The sequence below is a fragment of the Felis catus genome, chromosome B3, assembly GCF_018350175.1.
Source record: "Felis catus isolate Fca126 chromosome B3, F.catus_Fca126_mat1.0, whole genome shotgun sequence".
Lineage (NCBI taxonomy): Eukaryota > Metazoa > Chordata > Mammalia > Carnivora > Felidae > Felis > Felis catus.
In genome coordinates, this window is record NC_058373.1 from 146996970 (window position 1) to 147019293 (window position 22324).

General features: G+C 41.5%; 1 gene segment (V, D, J or C); it reads left to right on the plus strand.

Annotated features, from left to right (window-relative positions):
- Positions 1-11835: 11835 nt before the first annotated feature.
- On the plus strand, positions 11836-12621 carry LOC109497166. The segment is given in 2 exon segments: positions 11836-11975; positions 12077-12621. Coding segments are annotated over 2 exon segments (591 nt in total).
- Positions 12622-22324: the final 9703 nt, after the last annotated feature.

The following is a 22324-nucleotide window of genomic DNA, read 5'->3' on the forward strand; positions in this document are numbered from 1 at the left end:
GGGGTTGTCAGTGTGAGCCCAGACACAAACCGCCCTGTAGAAGAAGATCAGGACCGCCAGGGGGTGCACACTATGCACCATTCTGTTTGTGTTCCCAGGAGCAGGTGCAGGTAGGGGTTGCTGGAAGGTTTTGTGCCATGGCCTGAGGCTTCCTCTCCATACAGCAGTTTCCCCCAGGAAGCCTCTCTGGACACATGATTCTGTGTTTACCTACTTGGGTCTGGTTTACAAAGTTTATTTTACCAGGAAAACTATATTTACATGAACAAGAGATAGAGTCTCTTACAATTGCTTACCCTTGTACTAAATATCAGTGGTTTACACATATCCTGATGCACATCAACTGAACATTTACAGGAGTCCCAGGTGCGCTCACTTTGCATCTATGACCACAGGATCCCATAGCTCCTCATTATCCTCACCCTTCTCTTGTCCCAGTCAAAAACCATGACACTTCATTCATGTCACTTTGCTTCTCAGAACTTTATATGTGTTACAGTTTTCTTCAAATACTTGAAACTACAAGAGAAAAAGCATCTACATGTATTAGTCAGGATAATCCTGAGGAACAAAACATAGCACATTGGCTTACATGACTAAATAGGCTGAGAAGTCCCATGATATACTATCACATGCTGGATACCCAGTAAAGTCAATGGTGTAATTCTCATCTGATTCCAAACTAGTGTCAAGTCTGAGAAAGTGGGGACCTGATGGTTTAACGTTCACTCCAAGGGCAAGAAGAAGCCAATGTTACAGCTCAAGCAGGCACACAAGAAGTAAAAATGAGAGAATTTGCTTCACTTTTATTTTTATTCTATTCATAACCTTAATGGATTGGGTGATGCCCATTTACCAAGACACCCAAACGCAAGAACACAGTGCACACAGCACTCACCACAAACCCTTCCTGAAGTGCCAGTCTCCGTACAGCATATGAACTCTTATTACTGTAGCCATTACTCTCAGAAGCAGAAAAACTAACAGGTTTCCTAAAACACAGAAGACAGAGACCTAGACAATATGAGAATATGGAGGAATTCATCCCCAAAGAGAGAACAAAAAAGGATCATATCCAGGGATCTAATCAAAACAGATATAAGGAATAGGCCTAAAACAGAACTTAAAACAACAATAGTAAGGATAATGGATGGGCTTGAGAACAGCATAGAAGACATCAAGGATATGCATACCACAGAGATAAAAGACATAAAAACTGGTCAACGGTGAAATTTAAAAATGCTATGAAAGAGACATGATGCTTACTGCACATAATAATGGGTGGAAGCAGCAGAGCAATGACTAAGCGATATAGAAGATAAAATTATGGAAAATAAGGAATCAGAAAAGAGAGGGTAAACTAACTTCTTGGGTTATGGATGTAGACTTAGAGAACTCAGCCACTCTGTACAGTGTAGTAAAATTCCTTTCATAGGAGTCCCAAAACATGAGAGGGAAAAAGGAACAGAAGGTTTATTTGTGCAAATTGTAGCTGAAAGTTTCCCTAACCCAAGGAAGGAAATGAACGTCCAAATCCAGAAGGCACAGAGAACTCCTATCAAAATCAACAAAAGCAGGCCATTACCAAGATAAATCATAGAAAATTGACATAATATAGAGATAAAGGAAAAATTCTAAAAGCAGCAAGAGAATGGGAAAATAATAGGCAGGCAAGAATACTTTATCCAGGAAGTTTGTCATTGAGAAGAAGGAGAGATAAAGAGCTTCCCAGACAAACAAAATCTAAAGGAGTCTGTGACCCCTAATCCAACCCTGCAAGAAATACTAAAGGGGACTCTTTGAGTGCGAAAGAAAGACCAAAAGCAACAAACACTAGAAAGGAACAGAGAAAATCTCCAGAAAAAAAAATTACTTTACAGAAACATTGTGATAACACAATTACACTAATATCATATCTTTCAGTAATCACTGTGAATGTAAATGAACTAAAAAGTCCAGTCAAAAGACACAGGGTATCAGAATGGATTAAAAAAACAAGATCCATGTATATTCTGCCTGTGAAAGACTCCTTTGAGACCTAGAGATACCTGTTGATTGAAAGTGAGGGGTTGCAGAACAATTTACCATGCTACTGGACATAAAAAGAAAGCTGTAGTACCATATTCATATCAGGCAACCTAGATTTAAAATACAAAGACTGCAAAAAGAGATGAAGAAGGGCATTATATCATAAAGTGGTCTATCCAACAAGAAGCACTAACAACTGTACATATTTATGACCACACATTGGGGCACTGAAATATGTAAAGCAATTAATGACATAAAAAACCTCATTGATAATTATACACTAGTAGTAGGGGACTTCCACACCACACTTACAACAATGAACAGATCGTGTAAGAAGAAAATCAAGAAGGAAACAATGGCTTTGAATGACACAGGTGCAGATGGACTTAACAGATATATTCAAAACATTCCATCTTAAAGCAGCAGAATACATTCTTGTCGCGTGCACATGGAACACTCTTCAGAATAGATCACACACTGGGACATAAATCAGCCCCTACAAGTACAAAGATTGAGACTATGGCATGCATAGTTTCAGATCAGAACACTATGAAACTTGGAGTCAACCACAGGGAAAAATTTGGAAACACCAGTAATAGTTGGAGTAAAAGACCATCGTACTGAAGAATAAAGCGGTTAAACAGGAAACTAAAGAATAAATAAAAATACATGGAAGCAAATGAAAATGTTAGCGTTGACAGTCCAAATCCTGTGGGATGCAGCAAAAGCAGATTTAAGATGGAAGTATATAGCAGTACAGGCCTAACACAATAAAAATAAAATTAAAATTTTAAACACACAGCCACTTTACACCTAAAGAAGCTATAAAAGGAGAGCAAATGAAGCCTAAAGTCAGACGAGGAGGGTAAACAATCATAGAGTACCTATAAATGGCACAGAAAGAAACAAAAACAGTAGACAGATCATCAAAACTTTTAGGTTGCTTTCTGAAAGAATGAATAAAATTGAAGTTCCTGGACCAGATTATTCAAACAGAAAAGAAAAAGGACACAAAGAGACAAAATCATGAATTTCATGGGACAGATCACAACCAACACCAGAAATACAATCAATTATAAGGGAATATTATGAAAAACTATATACGAACCAATTAGGCCATCTGGAAGAAATGAATAAATTCCTAGAAACATGTAAACTACCAAAATTTCAAGAGGAGGAATTAGAAAAGGAGAATTATAGACCAATTGCCCAGGTGAACACGGATGCAAAAATTATCAACAACATACTTAGAAATTGAATCCAACAGTACATTAAAAGAATCATTTACCAGGATGAAGTCGGATTTATTCCTGGGGTGCAAGGATGGATCAATATTAACAATCAATCAAAGTTATACACCATATCAATAATAGGATAAGACCCAAATGATCCTTTCAATAAATGCAGGGAAGCATTTGATAAACTACACTATCTTTTCTTGATAAAAACCATCAAGCAAGTAAAGATAGATGGATAATTCTTCAACAACATAAAGGCCATATACAAAACACGCACTGTTAACATCATTCTCAATGGGGAAACACTGAGTGCTCTCCACATATGGTCAGGAACATGACAGGGATATCCACTGTCACTAATTTTGTTCAGCGTAGTACTAGAAGGCTTAGCCTCTGCAATCAAACAATGAAAAGAAAAAAAAAAGGCATAGACATTTGAAAGGAATAAGTCAAACTTTCACTCTTTGCAGATTACATGATACTCTATGTGGAAAATCCAAAAGATTCCACCAAAAGACTTCTAGGACGGAGACAAAACTCAGAAAAGTTGTAGGATACAAAGACAACATCAAGTTATTGGCACTATATACATACACCAAAAATGAAGCAGAAAAGAGAGGCTTTAAGGAATCAGTCCCATTTACAATTGCACCAAAAATCATAGCATACCTAGGAATAAACCTAACCACAGATGTTAGAGATCTGTATGCTAAAAACTATAGAAAGCATATGAAGCAAATTACACAAGACACAAAGGAAGAGCATTCCATGGTCATGGATTGGGAAACAAATATTGTTAAAATATCAACACTACCCAAAGCAATCTACACATTCAATGTGATCCTTACCAAAATAACACCAACATTCTACACAGAAAAAGAACAAAGAATTTTAAAATTTGTATAAAACCAGAAAACACCAAATAGGCAGAGCAATGTTGAAAAAGAAATCCAAAGCTGGAAGCATCACAATTCTAGACTTCAAGCTGTATTATGAAGCTGTAATCATCAAGAAAGTATGGTATTGGCACAAAAATAGACACATACATGAATGGGACAGAATAGAGAACCAGATTTGCTGAACAGTCTGTTCAGCAAATGGTGCTGGGAAAACTGGATAGTAACATGCAGAAGAATGAATCTGGCACACTTTCCTACAGCAAACACAAAAATATATTCAAAATGGATGAAAAACCTAAATGTAAGACCAAAAAGCATCAACATCTATAAGAGAAAACAGGCAGAAACCTCTTTGACCTAGACCTCGGCAACTTCTTAATAGACATGCCTCTAGAGGCAAGGAAAACAAAAGCAAAAAATGAACTATTGGGACCTCATCCAGATAAAAAGCTTCTGCACAGTGAAGGAAACAATCAACAACACTAAGTGGCAACTGACAGAGGAGTGAAGATATTTGAAAATGACATATGTGGTAAAAGATAGTATCCAAAATCTATAAGAACTTAACAAACACAGAAGAACAAATATCCAGTGAATGGTCAAAAGACATGAGCAGACACTTTTCCAAAGAAAACATCTGGATGGCTAAGAGACACATGAAAGATGCTCAACATCACTCATCATTGGGGAAAAACAATTCAAAATCATGATAAGATACCACCTCACACCTGTCAGAATGGCTAAAATGAACAATTCAGGAAACAACAGATTTGGCAAGGATGTGGAGACAGAGGAACCTTCCTATACTCTTGGTGGGAATGCAAAGTGGTGTGACCACACTGGAGAAGAGTTTAAAAAGTTAAAATAGAATTACCTTACGTCCCACCAATTTCTCTACAAGGTATTTACTCAAACGACACAAAAATTCTGATTCAAATAGCTAAACGGGTGATGGCGATTATGCAGGTCACTTGTTGTGATGTGCACTGGGTGTTAATGTATGTGATGAATCACTAAATTTTATTCCCAAAACTAAAACTACACTACATGTTAACTAACAAAGATGTAAATAAATAAAATCTTCAGACATTAAAAAACAGTGGAAAAAAAGAAAGGGGACAAATTATGTTCCAATGGTCATAACCAATGGGATCTAGGGCAGTGAGTTTAACTACTTGCATTTACCCATTTTATCCCTAACTGGTAATGGACATTAATTAACAAACATACTCATGATTCCCAATGTTGGTGCTACGTGAGTTGGAATTCAAACCCCAGCTGCCCTTCCCAGCTCCTCTGTGACCACATCTCATGGGCAGTCTGTCTAGACAGCTGGCATCTATGTATTGCCTGTGTGTAGACGTCCTTGCTCCTGGAGTAGGCCCATTCACCCAGGTCTGTTGGGTACTTAAGAAGCACAGACTAGTGTCAGCTGGCATTCCTTGTACTTCCCATTCCTCACTAGGGAACAAGTTCAGCCTTGAGGATGCATGTTTACCATGTGCTGTTCCACTGGTCTACACCACCTGACACCACCCATGTATTCCAGTACTTGCTTCTGAAGGGAATTTCCAAACAGATGACAATTTCACTAGTGATTTACATGAAAAAATAATTGGATCCAAGTGAGGGCACAATACTGGATTTTAGCTGCATGTTAAGGGGAACTTTGATTTCATTCTTAGAAGACAGAGAAGAGGTTTATACCAGAGACAAGGTCACAAGGACGGATCCCCCGAGAACCAGCAGTGGACCATCACCTTACTGAGAGAGGGTACATTTCACATACAATAGAAGCTGTGAATGTATAACATTTGGTGGGGGGGGGGCACAGGGTGGCCAGAACATCTCTTTACCCTCAGGTGAGGGACTTCCGGAGTCATGTCACTTGTCCACAATACAGTCAGCTTAGGATGGCTATGGTTCTGGTCTTACATCCAGAGCCCAGTTTGTAGGGCTTCCCCCGAACTCCACTGGTAGTGTCCAACATCCTCCAATCAAGGCTGCAGAAAACAGGATGCATGTCAGCCCCAGAAATCCTCTCTCAATGGCAATGACTCCTTTATGTGTCTTTCCTTGTTGTTATCTGTCTTCATGTTTCTTTCCTTACTGTTTCTCTTCACCTCAGAGCATTTTGGGGACATCCATGCATATCCACCTAGGTTCGGTTAGACACTCAGACCCAGAGGGAGACATGGACTTCATGCAAGAAAGTGTCTGTGCCTGGTGATGAGGGGTTTCATCCCACAATTCTCAAGGTATTCCCTCCCACAGATGTGCTGTCTTCAGGACCCACTCATCTTCAGTTCCGAGACGGACATTTGGTGACTGCCCATCTGTGTCCTGCACTCCATCCCCAGACTCATACACATGGCAGTAATATCAATGTCTCAAAATTAATCTCATGTGACAAGTCCCTTTGGCCACATAAGTTATTCTACATAGGTTCAAGAATGACATAGATGGCCACAGTCCACACTGATGTCAGGGAAAGTTCACCTCCATCCCATATGACACTCACATTACCACACCCCCAAATCCTCCAACATGTCAAATCATTAAATATTAAGTCAAGTCCAAAACGTACCTAAATTTCACTACCTCTAAAACGCCAAAACTAACCATGTAGCTTGGGTAGGGTGAGACTGTGGTACCTTCCATCCGGGGGTGAAACGCTCTCCATCAGCCGACCTGCATTTATAGAAAACCATTCATGTTCTACTGAATGCTTCTGCATGGTAACCATAACATAACAGGTACTGACATTCCTATGCCAGAAGAAATACAGTGTAATTGAGAAGTGCATCACCAACAAGAAACAATTTGATTATCAATCTCGGGAAACCTGTTAGGTTCAAAGACAGAATGCTCTGAATCTCAGACTCCAACTTGTCTCTGGGATTGACACTTCCTTTTTTCTTAAAGGTGGTACATGTCTGAAGCTGAGCACATTTATCCCAGTTTCATGAAAGTAGAATTTCTGAGCCCAAAAATCTTTCTTTTGTTCTCTCAATTATCAAATGAAAAGTTCTTCTGACTCTTGCCAGCTGATAAGGATAACTATTCAAGATTGTTGCTCACCAATGATTAAAGGAAATATAACTGTATATTTATAGGCAAGAAGCAGAGTGAAGGGTTCAAAGATGGAAAATATGTAGGAGGAGACATCCTGTGAACAGAAGGGTCTGCAGTGCTCATGATGGAAGGGTCTCACCCTTGCATGTTGCATAAATGGGGAGGGGAATAAAGGAGTCACTGTATCTCTGCAGGGGTCTGTGAAACAACAGGAGCACGGGGACCACCGGGGGCAATCACAACCACCAGGAGGAACTCAGAGACCAGGGAGCTCATGATCCAGGACAAGAGATTGTGTGAGGACTGGTCTCCTCTCAAGGGCTTTCAGATCCAGGCTCTGCACACTTATTCTGACATGAACACAGCAAAGAGTTTGTAAAAGCTGTGGAAACACACAAGTGTCCTCCCTGTTGAAATAAACCATGATAATGGGAATACACAAATTTTCCCAGGGTCAGACACTGGGATAAATACATCTTTGATCATTCTCACATTAACAAGAGTTTAGAAGAATAATGATCTCCATTTCATAAATGAAGAAATATTTTTAATTAACATCATCCTTCCTGATCTCAAGTGTTTTGCCTTCAACATATTTCAATAAAATTCAACCATTTTAAAGTTATTGAGGCTTTCTTTTTTAATGTTTATTTATTTTTAAGAGAGAGAGAGACAGACTACGAGTGGGCAAGGGGAAGAGAGAGAGAGGAGACACAGTATCAGAATATGAAGCAGTCCCTAGGCTCTGAGCTGTCAGCACAGAGCACGACACAAGGCTCAGACTCATAAACTGTGAGACCATGACATGAGTCAAAATCGGACACTTAACCAACTGAGCCACCCAGAGGCTCCATATTGAGGGTTTCCATTGATGTCCACATAGAGTTCATGTGTAAATGACCCATTGTGTTTGTAGAAAACCCCTGGCATCTCCATCAGCTCTGTGAGTCTCTGTCGAGGCTTCTCACTCTCTCCAATTTGTGACACAATAGACCTGGCTTCCACCCATCACTCTCCTGGGACTTCTAGAAGGTCAGGAACCTGCAAACCTCACTGGGATGTCCAGCCTTGTCCTGCATGCGGTTCAGGAGGCCGGTGGGTCCCCTGATGGGGAACACACGTTCAGATACGGGGACTACTCCCACCTCTTACGTGATCTTGGACACTCACACAATCCATCTCTGTCGCAGTGTATCTGTTAGCCTGTACAATGGTGGTATACTGATTCTTACCTCAAGTGTTTGGGTGCATATGTGAAAATAAGGATTATCATGGGTACTTATAATCACTGCAGCAAAATCACAAATTAATAAATCACAATGTCCTGAAAAATATTGTGACACCAAACACTGCCCCATCACTTACACCTGCCAAGGGCCACTGGCTTCTTGAGGATTCTATTGCAAAATTTGCTATATTGTCAAAGGACTTCTGTATGCTGATTAAACCCTCCCATCCCTGAAACTGTAGCTGGGTGAAGAGCCCCAGCCCCTAAGTGTTCACATTCAGTGATCAGAACAGAACACAGACATCTCACCATGGAGTTTGGGTTCACTTTGGTTTTCCTTGGTTCTATTTTAAACAGTAATTCATGGTGAACAAGAAACACAGACTATGTTAGTGGATATGAGTGAGAGAAACAGTGGATGTGTGACATTTTCCGGACTTGTATCTGTAGCTGTCTTGTGTGACGTACAGCTGGTGGAGACTGGGGGAGACCTGAGAAGCCTGGCAGGGTAGGGGGTCTCTGAGACTCTCCTGTGCAGTCTCTAGATTCACCTTCAGTAGCTAATTGATGAGGTACGTCTGCCAGACTCCAGGGAAGGGGCTGAATGGGGGTCTATATATCTGTATGGTATAAGATAAGCACCAAATGTCATTATTTTATTCACTGGAATTCAAAACCATTTGTGAAAGAGGCCATTTTTTCCCTAATTTTAATTCTATGAAATCTCATGGAGGATTTGCTGACTGAATCCAGACACATTTCACTCTGGTCTCTGTAATCTGCTCCACTGGTCTGTGTGTCTGACTCTGTGCCAGTAGCACACTGTTATAGACAATGTACCTCTGCAATATACTTAGAAAGGAGGATGTGTGCTGTCTCCATGTTTGTTCTTCTTTCTCAGGATTGTTTTCTCACTTCTGTGTGCTTTGTGGTACCATATAAATAAGAATTTCCCAGATACATTCATTGGCATTTTTATTTACTCAACTAATACTAGAAATTATTAGAACAGATAAAAGGAATAAAAAGTGTAACAATACAAAAAATTAACAAATTGAAATGGATATCTAGAAAGCTAAATGCAATTGAAAAAGCATCTATACTAGGAAAATAGGTAAAACTCAAACAGATAGAATTAAGGAGGGGACATTCTGATACCAAAGAAGTGAAAAACAATAACAGAAAATTCCTAGATAATTATAGACCCATTATTAGATAACAAAGGGCAACTAGGCAATTTCCAGAGCCAAACAATCCGCAAGACTGTACATGAAGAAATAGAAAATTAACAGAATGAAAACAAATAAAATTCAATCTATAATCTAATCATACACCGCCCCAAAAGGAAAAAGTCAGCTTAGTAACACAGGGCTTTATCTATGAATTATATCAAAATATAAAAGAGACTTAATGACAATACCTCTCAGACTCTTACCAAAAACTTAAAAGAAAGGAATATGCCCCAATTCATCTACAAGACGAACCTTACTATGCTGCAAAATCGAAAGACACCGTAAGAAGAGAAACTAAAGGCCAATATCTCAGATGGACATACATGCAAAACTCCTAGCATAGTGAATGCAACAGCACAATGAAAGGGTCATATGTGACAATGTAGTCACATCTATTGATCACCTATATCATCATCTATTGAGATATATAAAACTAGGCAAAATTCAACAAATTGTCATTATTAAAAAATCTCAGCAACTGAAGGAAAGAAATAAATAACCTCCACAAAATCGTGGCCATAGATGAAAAGCCCACACCTGACAGCATATTTAACAGTGAAAAACTGAAGCTTTTCCTGTCACGTTAGGAGCCGGGCAAGGATGCTCATTCTCTACATAGGTATTCCACATGGTAACATGAAGACCAGTAAAATATGGCACCCAATGTATGTCATCTTGTCACATTGCTTATTTGGAGGAAAGTCACTTGAGTAACAGCTAGTCTAAGGAAACTGTGACCCTTCTTTGTCCCCCTGAGAGCAGGAAATAAATCTCTCCTGGGAAACTTCTTCCCCTCTACCAGAATGGAAGAACCATCCTTAACACCGGAAATGGGAAGTTAGCACCAAGAAGGCTGTGCAAACAAGCCTGGTTAGTTCCTCACTAATTGATTTACCCAAACCCAAATCTCTGTCTGGTTAACTCTTCGCAAATCCATTGTTTTTTATTCTAAAAGGCACAAGTGCCACCTGCTTTCTTCATTCTCTGGGTGTCATATTATTAGGAAGCTTGTGCACATGCAAAATGAAATTTATTCTCTTCTCTAGATCTGTCTTATGTCAATTGAATCCTTAGACCAGACAAAGAACACAGAAGCAAAGAAAGAAAAAGCTTGCTGCTCCTACAAGTTGAAGATGTACCCATAAAAATTAGGTAAGAAAATGAAATAAAGACAAGTAAATCAGTAAGAAGAAAATTATTTGTTTGAGAATCACACGAACTTACATATAGTGAAACCTTAGAAAGTCCACAAAAAAAGTATCAGAACTAACAAACTCAGGAAAAGTTCAGGGTACAAATCAACATACAAAAATATGTTGCATTTCCATACACCAAAAACATAGTATATGAATAAACTAACAAAATCACACAATTGAAAATGGCACAAAAGGGAGCACCTGTGTGGCTCAATCCATTAAGTGCCTACTGTTGATTTTGGCTCAGGTCATGATCTCATGGTTCCTGAGTTGTTTTTTTTTTTTTTTTTTTTTTTCAAATTTTTTTTCAACGTTTTTATTTATTTTTGGGACAGAGAGAGACAGAGCATGAACGGGGGAGGGGCAGAGAGAGAGGGAGACACAGAATCGGAAACAGGCTCCAGGCTCTGAGCCATCAGCCCAGAGCCCGACGCGGGGCTCGAACTCACGGACCGCGAGATCGTGACCTGGCTGAAGTCGGACGCTTAACCGACTGCGCCACCCAGGCGCCCCTCATGGTTCCTGAGTTTAATTCTGAGGCAGGGTCTGCAATGATTGTGCAGAGCCTGCTTGGGATTCTCTGTCCCCTTCTCTCTCTCTCTGATCGCTCTCTCCTTCTCTGTGTCACACAAAAATAAACACACATTAAAATTATATAGCACAAGATAAAATATTTATGATTAAATTTCACCAAAAAGTAAAATGGCATACCAAACATGACCTGCTGGGAGAAAGACATGTAAAATGTCAAACACAGATGAAAAGATAACTGTGTTCACAGATTAGAATTATTTATACTGTCACAGTCCCTTCTGCAAGAAGTGATCTAGAAGTGCCTCTCAAACACTCGTTTTAAATTTGAAACAAATCTAAGTCTGGAGATTGATATATAGTCAAAGGATATGCAAATAGGGCCCTCCCCGTGCTGATTAAACCAGTCCAGCTCCAACCCTGCAGCTGGGAGAGGAGCCCCAGGCCCGGGAGTCCCAGGTGTTCCCATTCTGTGATAAGCACAGAACATAGACACCTCACCATGGAGTTTGTGCTTGGCTGGGTTTTCCTTGCTGCTCTTTTAAAAGGTAATTAATGGTGAATGAGAGACACAGAGTATGTGAGTGGACATGACTGAGAAAGAGTGGATGTGTGACAGATTCCTGACCAAGATGTCTTGTGTCTGCAGGTGTCCAGTGTGACGTGCAGCTGGTGGAGTCTGGGGGAGACCTGGTGAAGCCTGGGGGGTCCCTGAGACTCACCTGTGTTGCCTCTGGATTCACCTTCAGTAACTATTGGATGAGCTGGGTCCGTCAGGCTCCAGGGAAGGGGCTGCAGTGGGTCGCATATATTTATGATGATGGAAGTAGCACATACTACGCAGACTCCGTGAAGGGCCGATTCACCATCTCCAGAGACAACGCCAAGAACACGCTGTATCTGCAGATGAACAGCCTGAAGACTGAAGACACGGCCACATATTACTGTGCAAGTGACACGGTGAGGGGACCTCACTGGGAGCCCACACACAAACCTCCCTGCAAGAGGGGATCAGCACCACCAGGGCGCGCACACTATGCACAATTCTGGTTTGTGTTCCCAGGAGCAGGTGCAGATGGAGGTCACAGGCAGGTTTCCTGTCAGGGTCTGGGGCTTCCTCTCCACACAGCAGTTTCTCCAGGGAGCCTCTCTGGTCACAGGATTCTGTGTTTATCTATCAACTCTCTGAATTAGCAACTGTGTTGTCATAGGAAAACTACCCTAACATGCACAAAGACACAGTTGTTTGCATTGCTTACTCCTGTCACTCAGTATGAGTGAATTGCAGATTTCCTGACGCACAACAGCTGAACCTTTTTTTCATAAAGTATTTTTTTAACGTTTATTTATTTTTGAGACAGAGAGAAACAGAGCATGAACGGGGGAGGGTCAGATAGAGGGAGACACAGAATCTGAAACAGGCTCCAGGCTCTGAGCTGTCAGCACAGAGCCCGATGCGGGGCTCGAACTCACGGACTGCGAGATCATGACCTGAGCCAAAGTCGGCTGCTTAACCAACTGAGTCACCCAGGCGTCCCAACAGAAGTCCCAGATGCACTCACTGTGCAGCCAGGCCTACAGGAGCCCCCAGGCCCCCATTATCTTCACCCAGCACTTGTCACAACAGTGTGACACTTCCCTCCTGGCACTTGCTACTCAGGACTTTAAATGAGCTACAGCTTTATCCAATTCCTCTAAAGAAGAGATAATTCATCTCCATGTATTAGTCAGGATTCTCCCGAGGAACAGAAACCAAAGAAACTGGTTTACATGACTAAATACATTGATAAGACCCACATTCCACTCTCACATGCTGGAGACCCTGGAAAACCAGTGGTGTAATTATCATCTGATTCTGAACTAGTTTCCAGTCTCAAACGTCAAGAGCTGATGATGTAACTCGCAGAACAAGGGCCAGAGGAGACCAATGTTCCAATTCAAACACACACATGGGAAGTGAAACTGAGGGAATTCCTCCTCCCTCTGCATCAGTTTCTATTCAGAACCTTAATGGAATGGGTGATGCCCAGACAGACAGAAACCATGGATAGAAATGCCAGTCTCTTCTGGAACACATCACAGACATCCACAGAAACAGTGGGGCTTCTGGGCACCATGATGCAGTCAAGATGACACATAAAGGTAATCATGACAAGTCAACCTCCTGTAAATGTGCAGTTCAAAGACTGAAGATTTAGAAGTCCATGCCATCACTGGCATGGAGCCTGGTGGGCATAGCTGTGCTTCTGTGGAGAAGGAAGGCAGAGTCGCATAGGGGGCATTGTGGTCTGAGAATCCCCTGGGCGACTTGGAGAGAGACAGTTCCCTTCTCAGGGTGCATTTCGTAAAGAGAGTATTGCCTCTCGTGGGGCAGGAGAGCTGACAGGCACCATTGCACTGCCATTGTCATTAGCATAGGAGCCTCTGTTGAGAGCGGCTAACTGAATGCTGCCTTCATGTTCTTCCTCACCATGAACTCCAAGCCCCTAGTGTTCATGAAACTGCCCTCCTGGGATAACTAGCTCCAGGCACAGCACAGCAAGACCCTCTCCTAGAGGATCAGTGGGGTCCCGGTCATATTGAGTTCATATACTTTGGAGTTTTCAAACCCAGCTAGAGCTCCTGAGATAAAACATAAGAGCCCTGTGCCACCAGGTGGGCCAATGGTTTGGACACAGACAGGGTGAAAGCAGGGTTCTGATGGAAGCCTGGGACCCACAGGTACAAATTGTTCTCTCTGTGGGAGGGCTTCCTGAACAGGGGAGGCTGGGAACTCCAACTCAAGGGACTAGATAGGGAGCTGATGCCAATATTTCCTCCCACCAATCAGCATAGACAGAATTCAATGAGCAGCACAGAACCTCCCAGTAGAAGGTGAGCCACTGACACCAAGATATACCCCCCCTTGCCTTCCTCAGGTGCTTCCTTACTAGAGACAGAGGGCCTGGAAACCAGATCAGCTCCATGCCCCTCCCTCAAAAGATGACATATACCCACAAAGGCACCAAGTCTACTGACCATATAGTGAGGCATAGCTTCACCTCTAGGGGAAATAGGAATTAGCCTCTTTTACAGGCAGAACAAAGTCACCTAGTTAAAACTCACAACATTGTGGACAATGTCTAAAGACTCATCAATGGAGAAAAGGAGAAACTCTTCAGAGGACTTAGCTGAGGGACAGAGCAGCCAATACACGACAGCACAGTGCACACAGAATATGCAACAGATGCTTCCTAAAGTGTCAAGCCCTCAACAGCAATTGAACACTTCTCAATAAAGACACTACTCCAGAAGCAGAAAACAAAACAGGATTTTCTAAAACACTTAAGAAAGCAGAGATATAGACATACACCATGATGGAGGAATTCATCCCAAAAGAGAAAACGATAAAAGGTCATTGCCAGGGATATTATTAAAGCACATATAACTAATATGCCTCAAACAGAATTTCTAAAAACTCTCAAAAGGAAATAGAATTTTTCAAAACTATCGTAAGGATACTTGCTGTGCTTGAGGAAAGCATAGGAGACATGAAGGATACCCTTACTGCAGATAGAAATGACCTAAAACCCAGTCATGTTGAAATTTAAATTTTTTTTCAACGTTTATTTATTTTTGGGACAGAGAGAGATAGAGCATGAACGGGGGAGGGGCAGAGAGAGAGGGAGACACAGATCCAGAAACAGGCTCCAGGCTCTGAGCCATCAGCCCATAGCCCAACACGGGGCTCGAACTCACGGATCCCATGAGATCGTGACCTAGCTGAAGTCGGACGCTTAACTGACTGTGCCACCCTGGCACCCCGCAATTTTAAGTGTTGTAACCGACACTTCTCTAAAGAAGACATCCGGATGGCCAATAGGCACATGAAAAGATGTTCAATGTCGCTTATCAGGGAAATACAAATCAAAACCACACTCAGATATCACCTCACGCTAGTCAGAGTGGCCAAAATGAACAAATCAGGAGACTATAGATGCTGGAGAGGGTCTGGAGAAACGGGAACCCTCTTGCACTGTTGGTGGGAATGCAAATTGGTGCAGCCACTCTGGAAAACAGTGTGGAGGTTCCTCAAAAAATTAAAAATAGACCTACCCTATGACCCAGCAATAGCACTGCTAGGAATTTATCCCAGGGATACAGGAGTACTGATGCATAGGGTCACTTGTACCCCAATGTTTATAGCAGCACTCTCAACAATAGCCACATTATGGAAAGAGCCTAAATGTCCATCAACTGATGAATGGATAAAGAAATTGTGGTTTATATACACAATGGAATACTACGTGGCAATGAGAAAGAATGAAATATGGCCTTTTGTAGCAACGTGGATGGAACTGAAGAGTGTGATGCTAAGTGAAATAAGCCATACAGAGAAAGACAGATACCATATGCTTTCACTCTTTTGTAGATCCTAAGAAACTTAACAGAAACCCATGGGGGAAGGGAAGGAAAAAAAAAAAAGAGGTTAGAGTGGGAGAGAGCCAAAGCATAAGAGACTGTTAAAAAGTGAGAACAAACTGAGGGTTGATGGGGGGTGGGAGGGAGGGGAAGGTGGGTGATGGGTATTGAGGAGGGCACCTTTTGGGATGAGCACTTGGTGTTGTATGGAAACCAATTTGACAATAAATTCCATATATTAAAAAAATAATAGTACACAAAAAAATAAAATTTAAAAATTTAAAAAACAAAAAAAATTAAAAAAATAAATACATGTAACCAAGATGTTTCAACTCTCCACAGACTAAACCCTACAACCTAAGACCCCTCTGAATGGAGAGTTGTTGAGGCCATAATCTCACATGTGTTCTAACAGGAACTGTTCCCTCAACTGTCCTTGGCTCTGGCTCTCTCCTGCAGGTGAGGAGGAGTAGGTTAGGAATAATCCACTGAAACCATCTGTCTCCTGCACCTGACTCTCCCACAACATGAGGCCCAGAACTTCCTCACCCTCATCTGTAAATGAAGTCAGCTGTACCAGAACCAATTTGCACCTTGGTTTAGTGGATTGCTCCAGCTCCCCCCCTGCCCTGGGCAAAACTCTGCAGCTGCAGGTGGGGACAAAATAAGGGCTCAGTTTAGGGGTGAGTGGCAGCTGCACTTCTTTGAGGCTTGCTTGTCCTGGTGGCATGAGATCCCTGCCGTACAAGTCAGGTCTGGGGCGACCAGGCTCCCAGCATCCCTAGTGGACTGTGCCCAGGGCAGAGTTTCCATCCTGGGAGTGGGGATGCAAACAATGAGTGAGTCGCACATCTCAGTGGCACCTGCTGGGGCTTGGCCTCAACAGCAAACAGCTTAGGGTCACTGACATCCTGTCCCTCTGGGAAAGAGTCCTCTGAACAAGAGCTGCTCACCAGGAACCCTGGTATTGGTTGCAACAGTCTGGAGGGGAGGTTGCAGCCAGGCTCAGTGGCACATGCCTATAGTCCCAGCTCCTTGCACTGGAGTTTCCATTTGCTGAGCTGGGGTGGGGAAGGAAAGGCACATACCTTAGCTCAAAATTCTAGCTTTTCCGTCTGTCGGTATATTTTCTGCAATAAATGTTTCTTCATGGGCTGTATGCCAACAAGGCCATTTGCAGACACTGTAAATACATCATTTGAGATTTTATTCATATTCCACATAGTAAACATTCAATGTAGTATTACTTTCAGGTGTAAAATATAGTGATTCAACATTTCCATACAACACCCAGTGCTCATTATGACTGCGGCCCTGCAACCCCATCACCGTACTTCCCCAAACCTCCTCCCACCTTCCCTCTGGTAACCACAAGTTTGTTTTGTATAGGTAAGAATCTGTTTTGTTGTGTTTATATGTTCCATGGGTTAAGCCTAAGACTCTTGCTTTGGGCTCATGTCTTGATTTCATGGATCCTGAGATCAAGCCCCATTTTGGTTTCTGCACTGACAGCAAAGAGACTGCTTGAGATTCTCCTTCCCGCTTCCTCTGCTCCTCCCCCCATTCTATCTCAACATAAATTTAAAAACATTGAAAAAAGTTTATTTCTTGGTGTAGCTCTTCTCTCTCCTTTGTCCCCTTTCCCATTTGAAGTTTCTTAAATTCTACATATGAATGAAATCATATATTTGTCTTTCGCTCACTTGTTTCAGTTAGCATAATACTCTCTAACTCCATCCATATCATTACAAATAGCAAATGTCATTCCTTTCAGGGCTGAGAAACATTCCAGTGTATGAGTATGATTGTGTGTGTGTGTGTGTGTGTGTGTGTGTGTGTGTGTGTGTGTGTGTAGATATACCACATATACTTTATCCATTTATGAGTCAATGCTTACTTGGACTGTTTCCAGAGCTGGGCTGTTTTTGATAGGGCTGCTATAAACATACAGTTGCAATCCCCTTTAAATTAGTATTTTTGTATCCTTTGGGTAAATACCTAGTAGTTCAATCGATCAATCATAAGGTAGTTATATTTTTAGCATTTTGAGGAACGCCCATGCTGTTTTCCAGACAAGCTGCACCAGTTTCCATTCCCACAAGCAGTGCAAAAGTGTTCCTCTTTCTCTGTATCCTCACAAACACCTGTTGTTCCTTGTGTAGTTGAGTTTAGTCATTCTGACAGGAGTGAGTTGATATTTCGTTGTAGTTTTGATTTATATTTCCCTGATGATGAGTGATGTTGAGCATCTTTTCATGTGTTTATTGGCCATCTGTATGTTGCATTTTGGAAAGTATATTCATGCCTTCTGCTCATTTTTTTAATAGGATTATTCAGTTTTGGAGTTGAATTTTATACTACATACAGAAAACCTGAAAAACTCCACCAAAAAAAAAACCCCACTAGAACTGATACAATAAACCAGTAAAGCTGCAGCATACAAAATCAACATACAGAAATTTGTGCATTTCGATACAACAGTAATGAAGCAGGAGAAAGAGAAATCAAGGAATTTATCCCATTTACAATTACACCAAAAACCATAAGATACCTAGAAGTAACCCTCACTAAAGAGTTACAAGAGCTTTACTCTGAAAAACCTGGGACATTTATGGTACAAACTGAAGAAGACACAAAGAAATGGAAAAATATTCCATGCACATGGGTTTAAAAAAAAAAAACATTGTTAAAATGTTGATACTGCCCAAAGCACTCTAGACATTCAATGCAAATAATTCAGTGCAAATATCCCTGTCAAATAATACAAGCATTCCTCACAGAGCTAAAACAAATAATTCTAAAATTATCATGGAACCACAAAAGACCTTGAACACCCAAAGCAATCCTAAAAAAGAAACAAAATGGAGGCATCACAATTCTGGATTTCAAGCTATATTACAATGCTGTAGTCATCAAGACAGTATGCTCCTGGCACAAAAAGAGACACATAGATTAATGGAACAGAGTAGAAAACCCATTAATGGTCAACTAATCTTCGACAAAACAGGAAACAGTATCAAATGGAAAAATGACAGTCTCTTCAACAAATGGTGTTGGGAAAACTGGACAGCAACAGGAAACTCTAATGGAACTGGACCACTTTCTTACAATATACACAAAATCAAATTCAAAATTGGATGAAAGACCTAAATGTGAGACAGGAAACCATCAAAATCCTAGAGGAAAACACAGGCACCAAATTCTTTGAGCACGGTCAGAACAACTTCTTACTGGACATGTCCCAGATGCAAGGGAAACAAAAGCAAAAATGAACTACTGGGACCTCAAGATAAACAGCTTCTGTACAGCAAAGACACAATCAACAAAACTAAAAGGCAACTGACAAAATAGGAGAAGATATTTGCAAATGGCATATCAGATAAAGGCTTAGTATCCAAAATCTATAAAGAATTTATCAAACTCAGCACTGAAAAAAACAAATAATCTGGTGAAGAAATGGCCAGAAGACATGAATAGACATTTTTCAAAGAAGACTTCCAGATGGCGAAAAGACACGTGTAATGAGGCTCATTGTCACTCCTCGTCAGGGAACATAAATCAAAACCACAATGTGATAACACCTCACACCTGTCAGGATGGCTAAAATTAACATGGTGGGAATGCAAACTGGTGCAGCCATTCTGGAAAATAGTGTGGAGATTCCTGAAAAAAATTAAAAATAGAACTATCCTGTGATCGAGCAATTGTTTTACTAGGTATTTATCCAAAGGATACCAAAATGCTGATTCAGAGGGGCACATGGACCCCAATGTTTACAGCAGCCCTATCAACAATAAGCAAATTGTGGGAAAGCCCAAATATCCGTCAGGAGATGAATGCATAAAGAAGAGGTGGTAAATATATACAATGGAATATTACTCAGCCATCAAAAAGAATGAAATCTTGTCATTTACAACAATGTGGGTGGAACAACAACATATTAACCTAAGTGAAATAAGTCAGTAAGAAAAAGCCAAATATCATATGATTTCATTCATATGTGGAATATAAGAAACACAACATAGGGGAAGGCAAAATAAAATAAGAGAAAAACAGAGAATAGGAAACCGGAAGAGACTCTTAAATACAGAGAACAAATCAAGGGGAGAGGGGTAAGGTGGGCTAAAAGGGAGGTGGGCATTAAGATGGGTACTTGTTGAAATGAGAACTGTGTGTTATATGTACGTGATGAATCACAAAATTCTGCACCTGAAATCAATACTGCACTGTAGGTTAACACACTTGTATTTAAATTTAAAATATTATAAGAAAATTAAGTACATACATATATGAACTCTTGGGAGTACCTCAAAATAGCAAGCTTCTGCACAGTGAAGGTAACAATAAACAAAACTAAAAGGCAACCTATGGAATGGAAGAAGATATTTATAAATGGCATATATTCAGGGTTAGGATCCAAAGTATGTAAATTTTTTAAAATTATTTTCACTTGTCAGTACAGAGTGTGTGTCCATGCATACTTTGTGTGAGAAGCAAAACTCATGTATTGTGGGAAGATCTCACTGAAACTGAGATCCACTCTCTTCACTAAATTTTAAACGTACAGTACAATATTGTTAACTACACATGTAATGTTGTGGAGAAGACCTCTAGAAATTAGTCGTCTTGCATAACAGAAAATCACACCCCCTGATATCTAACCCTCATTGCGCCTCTCTGCCAGCCCCTGGCAACTGCCACTCCACTCTGTTTTATTGTTATCAAAACCCGAATTCAGCTACCTGTTGCTGGAAAGGTCAACATTCAAAGTTTTAGTTTTGGTAGGAAAGGATTTGAGCTTTATGCACAAGGCCAGCCACTGGTGAGAATGCAGACTCCTGTCCAAAAGCCAACTCTGAGGTTTCTCCCTGACGCAGGGGGTGTTAAAGGAGTAGAGCATATTTAATCAAACAAAGGAGTTCCATGGTTGATAACGTCTTTTGATCATGTGCAGATTCCACAGTGCAAGCTGCCAAAGTTACCTCAACTCCCTTGCATCTCCAGCTGAGGAGGGAACCACACATGCATGGGAGGAGACTGCCAGAGGCCAGGAAAGAACCCCAAAAAGGGATTAGAGCGGAAAACCCATGGGGCTCACACATGGTCAGCAGTACTTTCTGTTCTCCCCAGCTGGCATAAAAAAATACTAAAATACAACCTTGTACTTCACCAATCATGACATAAAATACTGGGTAATGTTTCCTCAGTAAACTCAGAGGAAACTTCAAACCAAAAACCAAAAGGATCAAATGGCTTGAAAACTAATGTCTAACCATAATGAGACATGAAAAACGACAAAGCTATTCTTTTAGTCACCTATAAAGGTAAAATTGACAGTCCACCTCCACATCTCAAGGAAGTGGGAAGCATTGGTCTCCATAATGAGGAAAAGCAGTCGTCCATAGAAAGTGACCCAGCAGTACCACAGGACATGGAATTGGTAGAGAAGTTCAGGGTGTTAAAATTTCATATCCCATATTCACTAGCTGGAGGAAAGATGGAATGTGTTGAATAGAGCCATGTCTCTGGGTCCAAGTCCTTACTATGTCCATGTGAGTAAGCTTCAACCGGCTCACCTGCTCCTCCCACATCCACCCCAGCTGAACTGTTGTGCAGGGTCACACAATGCCACACTCTGGGACTGTTACCTAACCCCACAAGTGGATCCCAGGTGCAGGGTGCAGGCCACCCGGTACAGCCCTCTGTTCTGTCAGATGGCCTAGACCTCACTTTGCTGAGGATCCTCCATTTATCCATTCTCACTGGCAGATGTCTCTGAGCAGGGGCATGAGGGTGGCAGAGGGCCAGGTCACCTTGAGGGCGTCCCTCTTGCAGTTTGCACTCTGGGCAGTGCAGGCTCCTGTCCAGGGTCTCAAGGTCGCCCCTCATGGCTCTACATCTCCTTGAGGTGGTAATTACAAAGAAGGAGCTGTACAATGGCAAGGGCATTCAGATGACTGGTTGGCTGTCCTGTAGCCTGTGTTTTGGGGCCAAGAGACACATTATCCACATGCGGCACAAGACACCCTTTTGGCCCATACATCTGCTGATGATGACTCAAGATGATCAGGTGCCTTTCAGATGGACTACCCCTCCATGCCTCCAGACTATTACTACCTTGGCTACCTGGAGGAGATTCCTCTTTCCATGGTCTCCATGGACATGTGCTATCAGGGCCTTGAAGGTATCATGAAGTTGGGTGACCTTGCCTATGAAATCAGACGCATCAGCGATTCCCAATATTTGAACACATTGTTTCTCAGAGAGTGGCAGACACCAGTGCAATGGGACCTACTTATCACCTGGGATATAAGGAGGATAGGAACCCCCTGTTCTCTCAAGCAAATATCAGTGCAGCCCCCAGGATCTCTAGTAAGTTGTAGTCATCCCATCACAGAATTTTGCTCTCAGACCCTAAACAATATACAGTGTGTTCAACCACGTGTCAACCACGTGTCAAAATGTGCCCAATTCTTAATAAGGTTAGTTAGCTTAA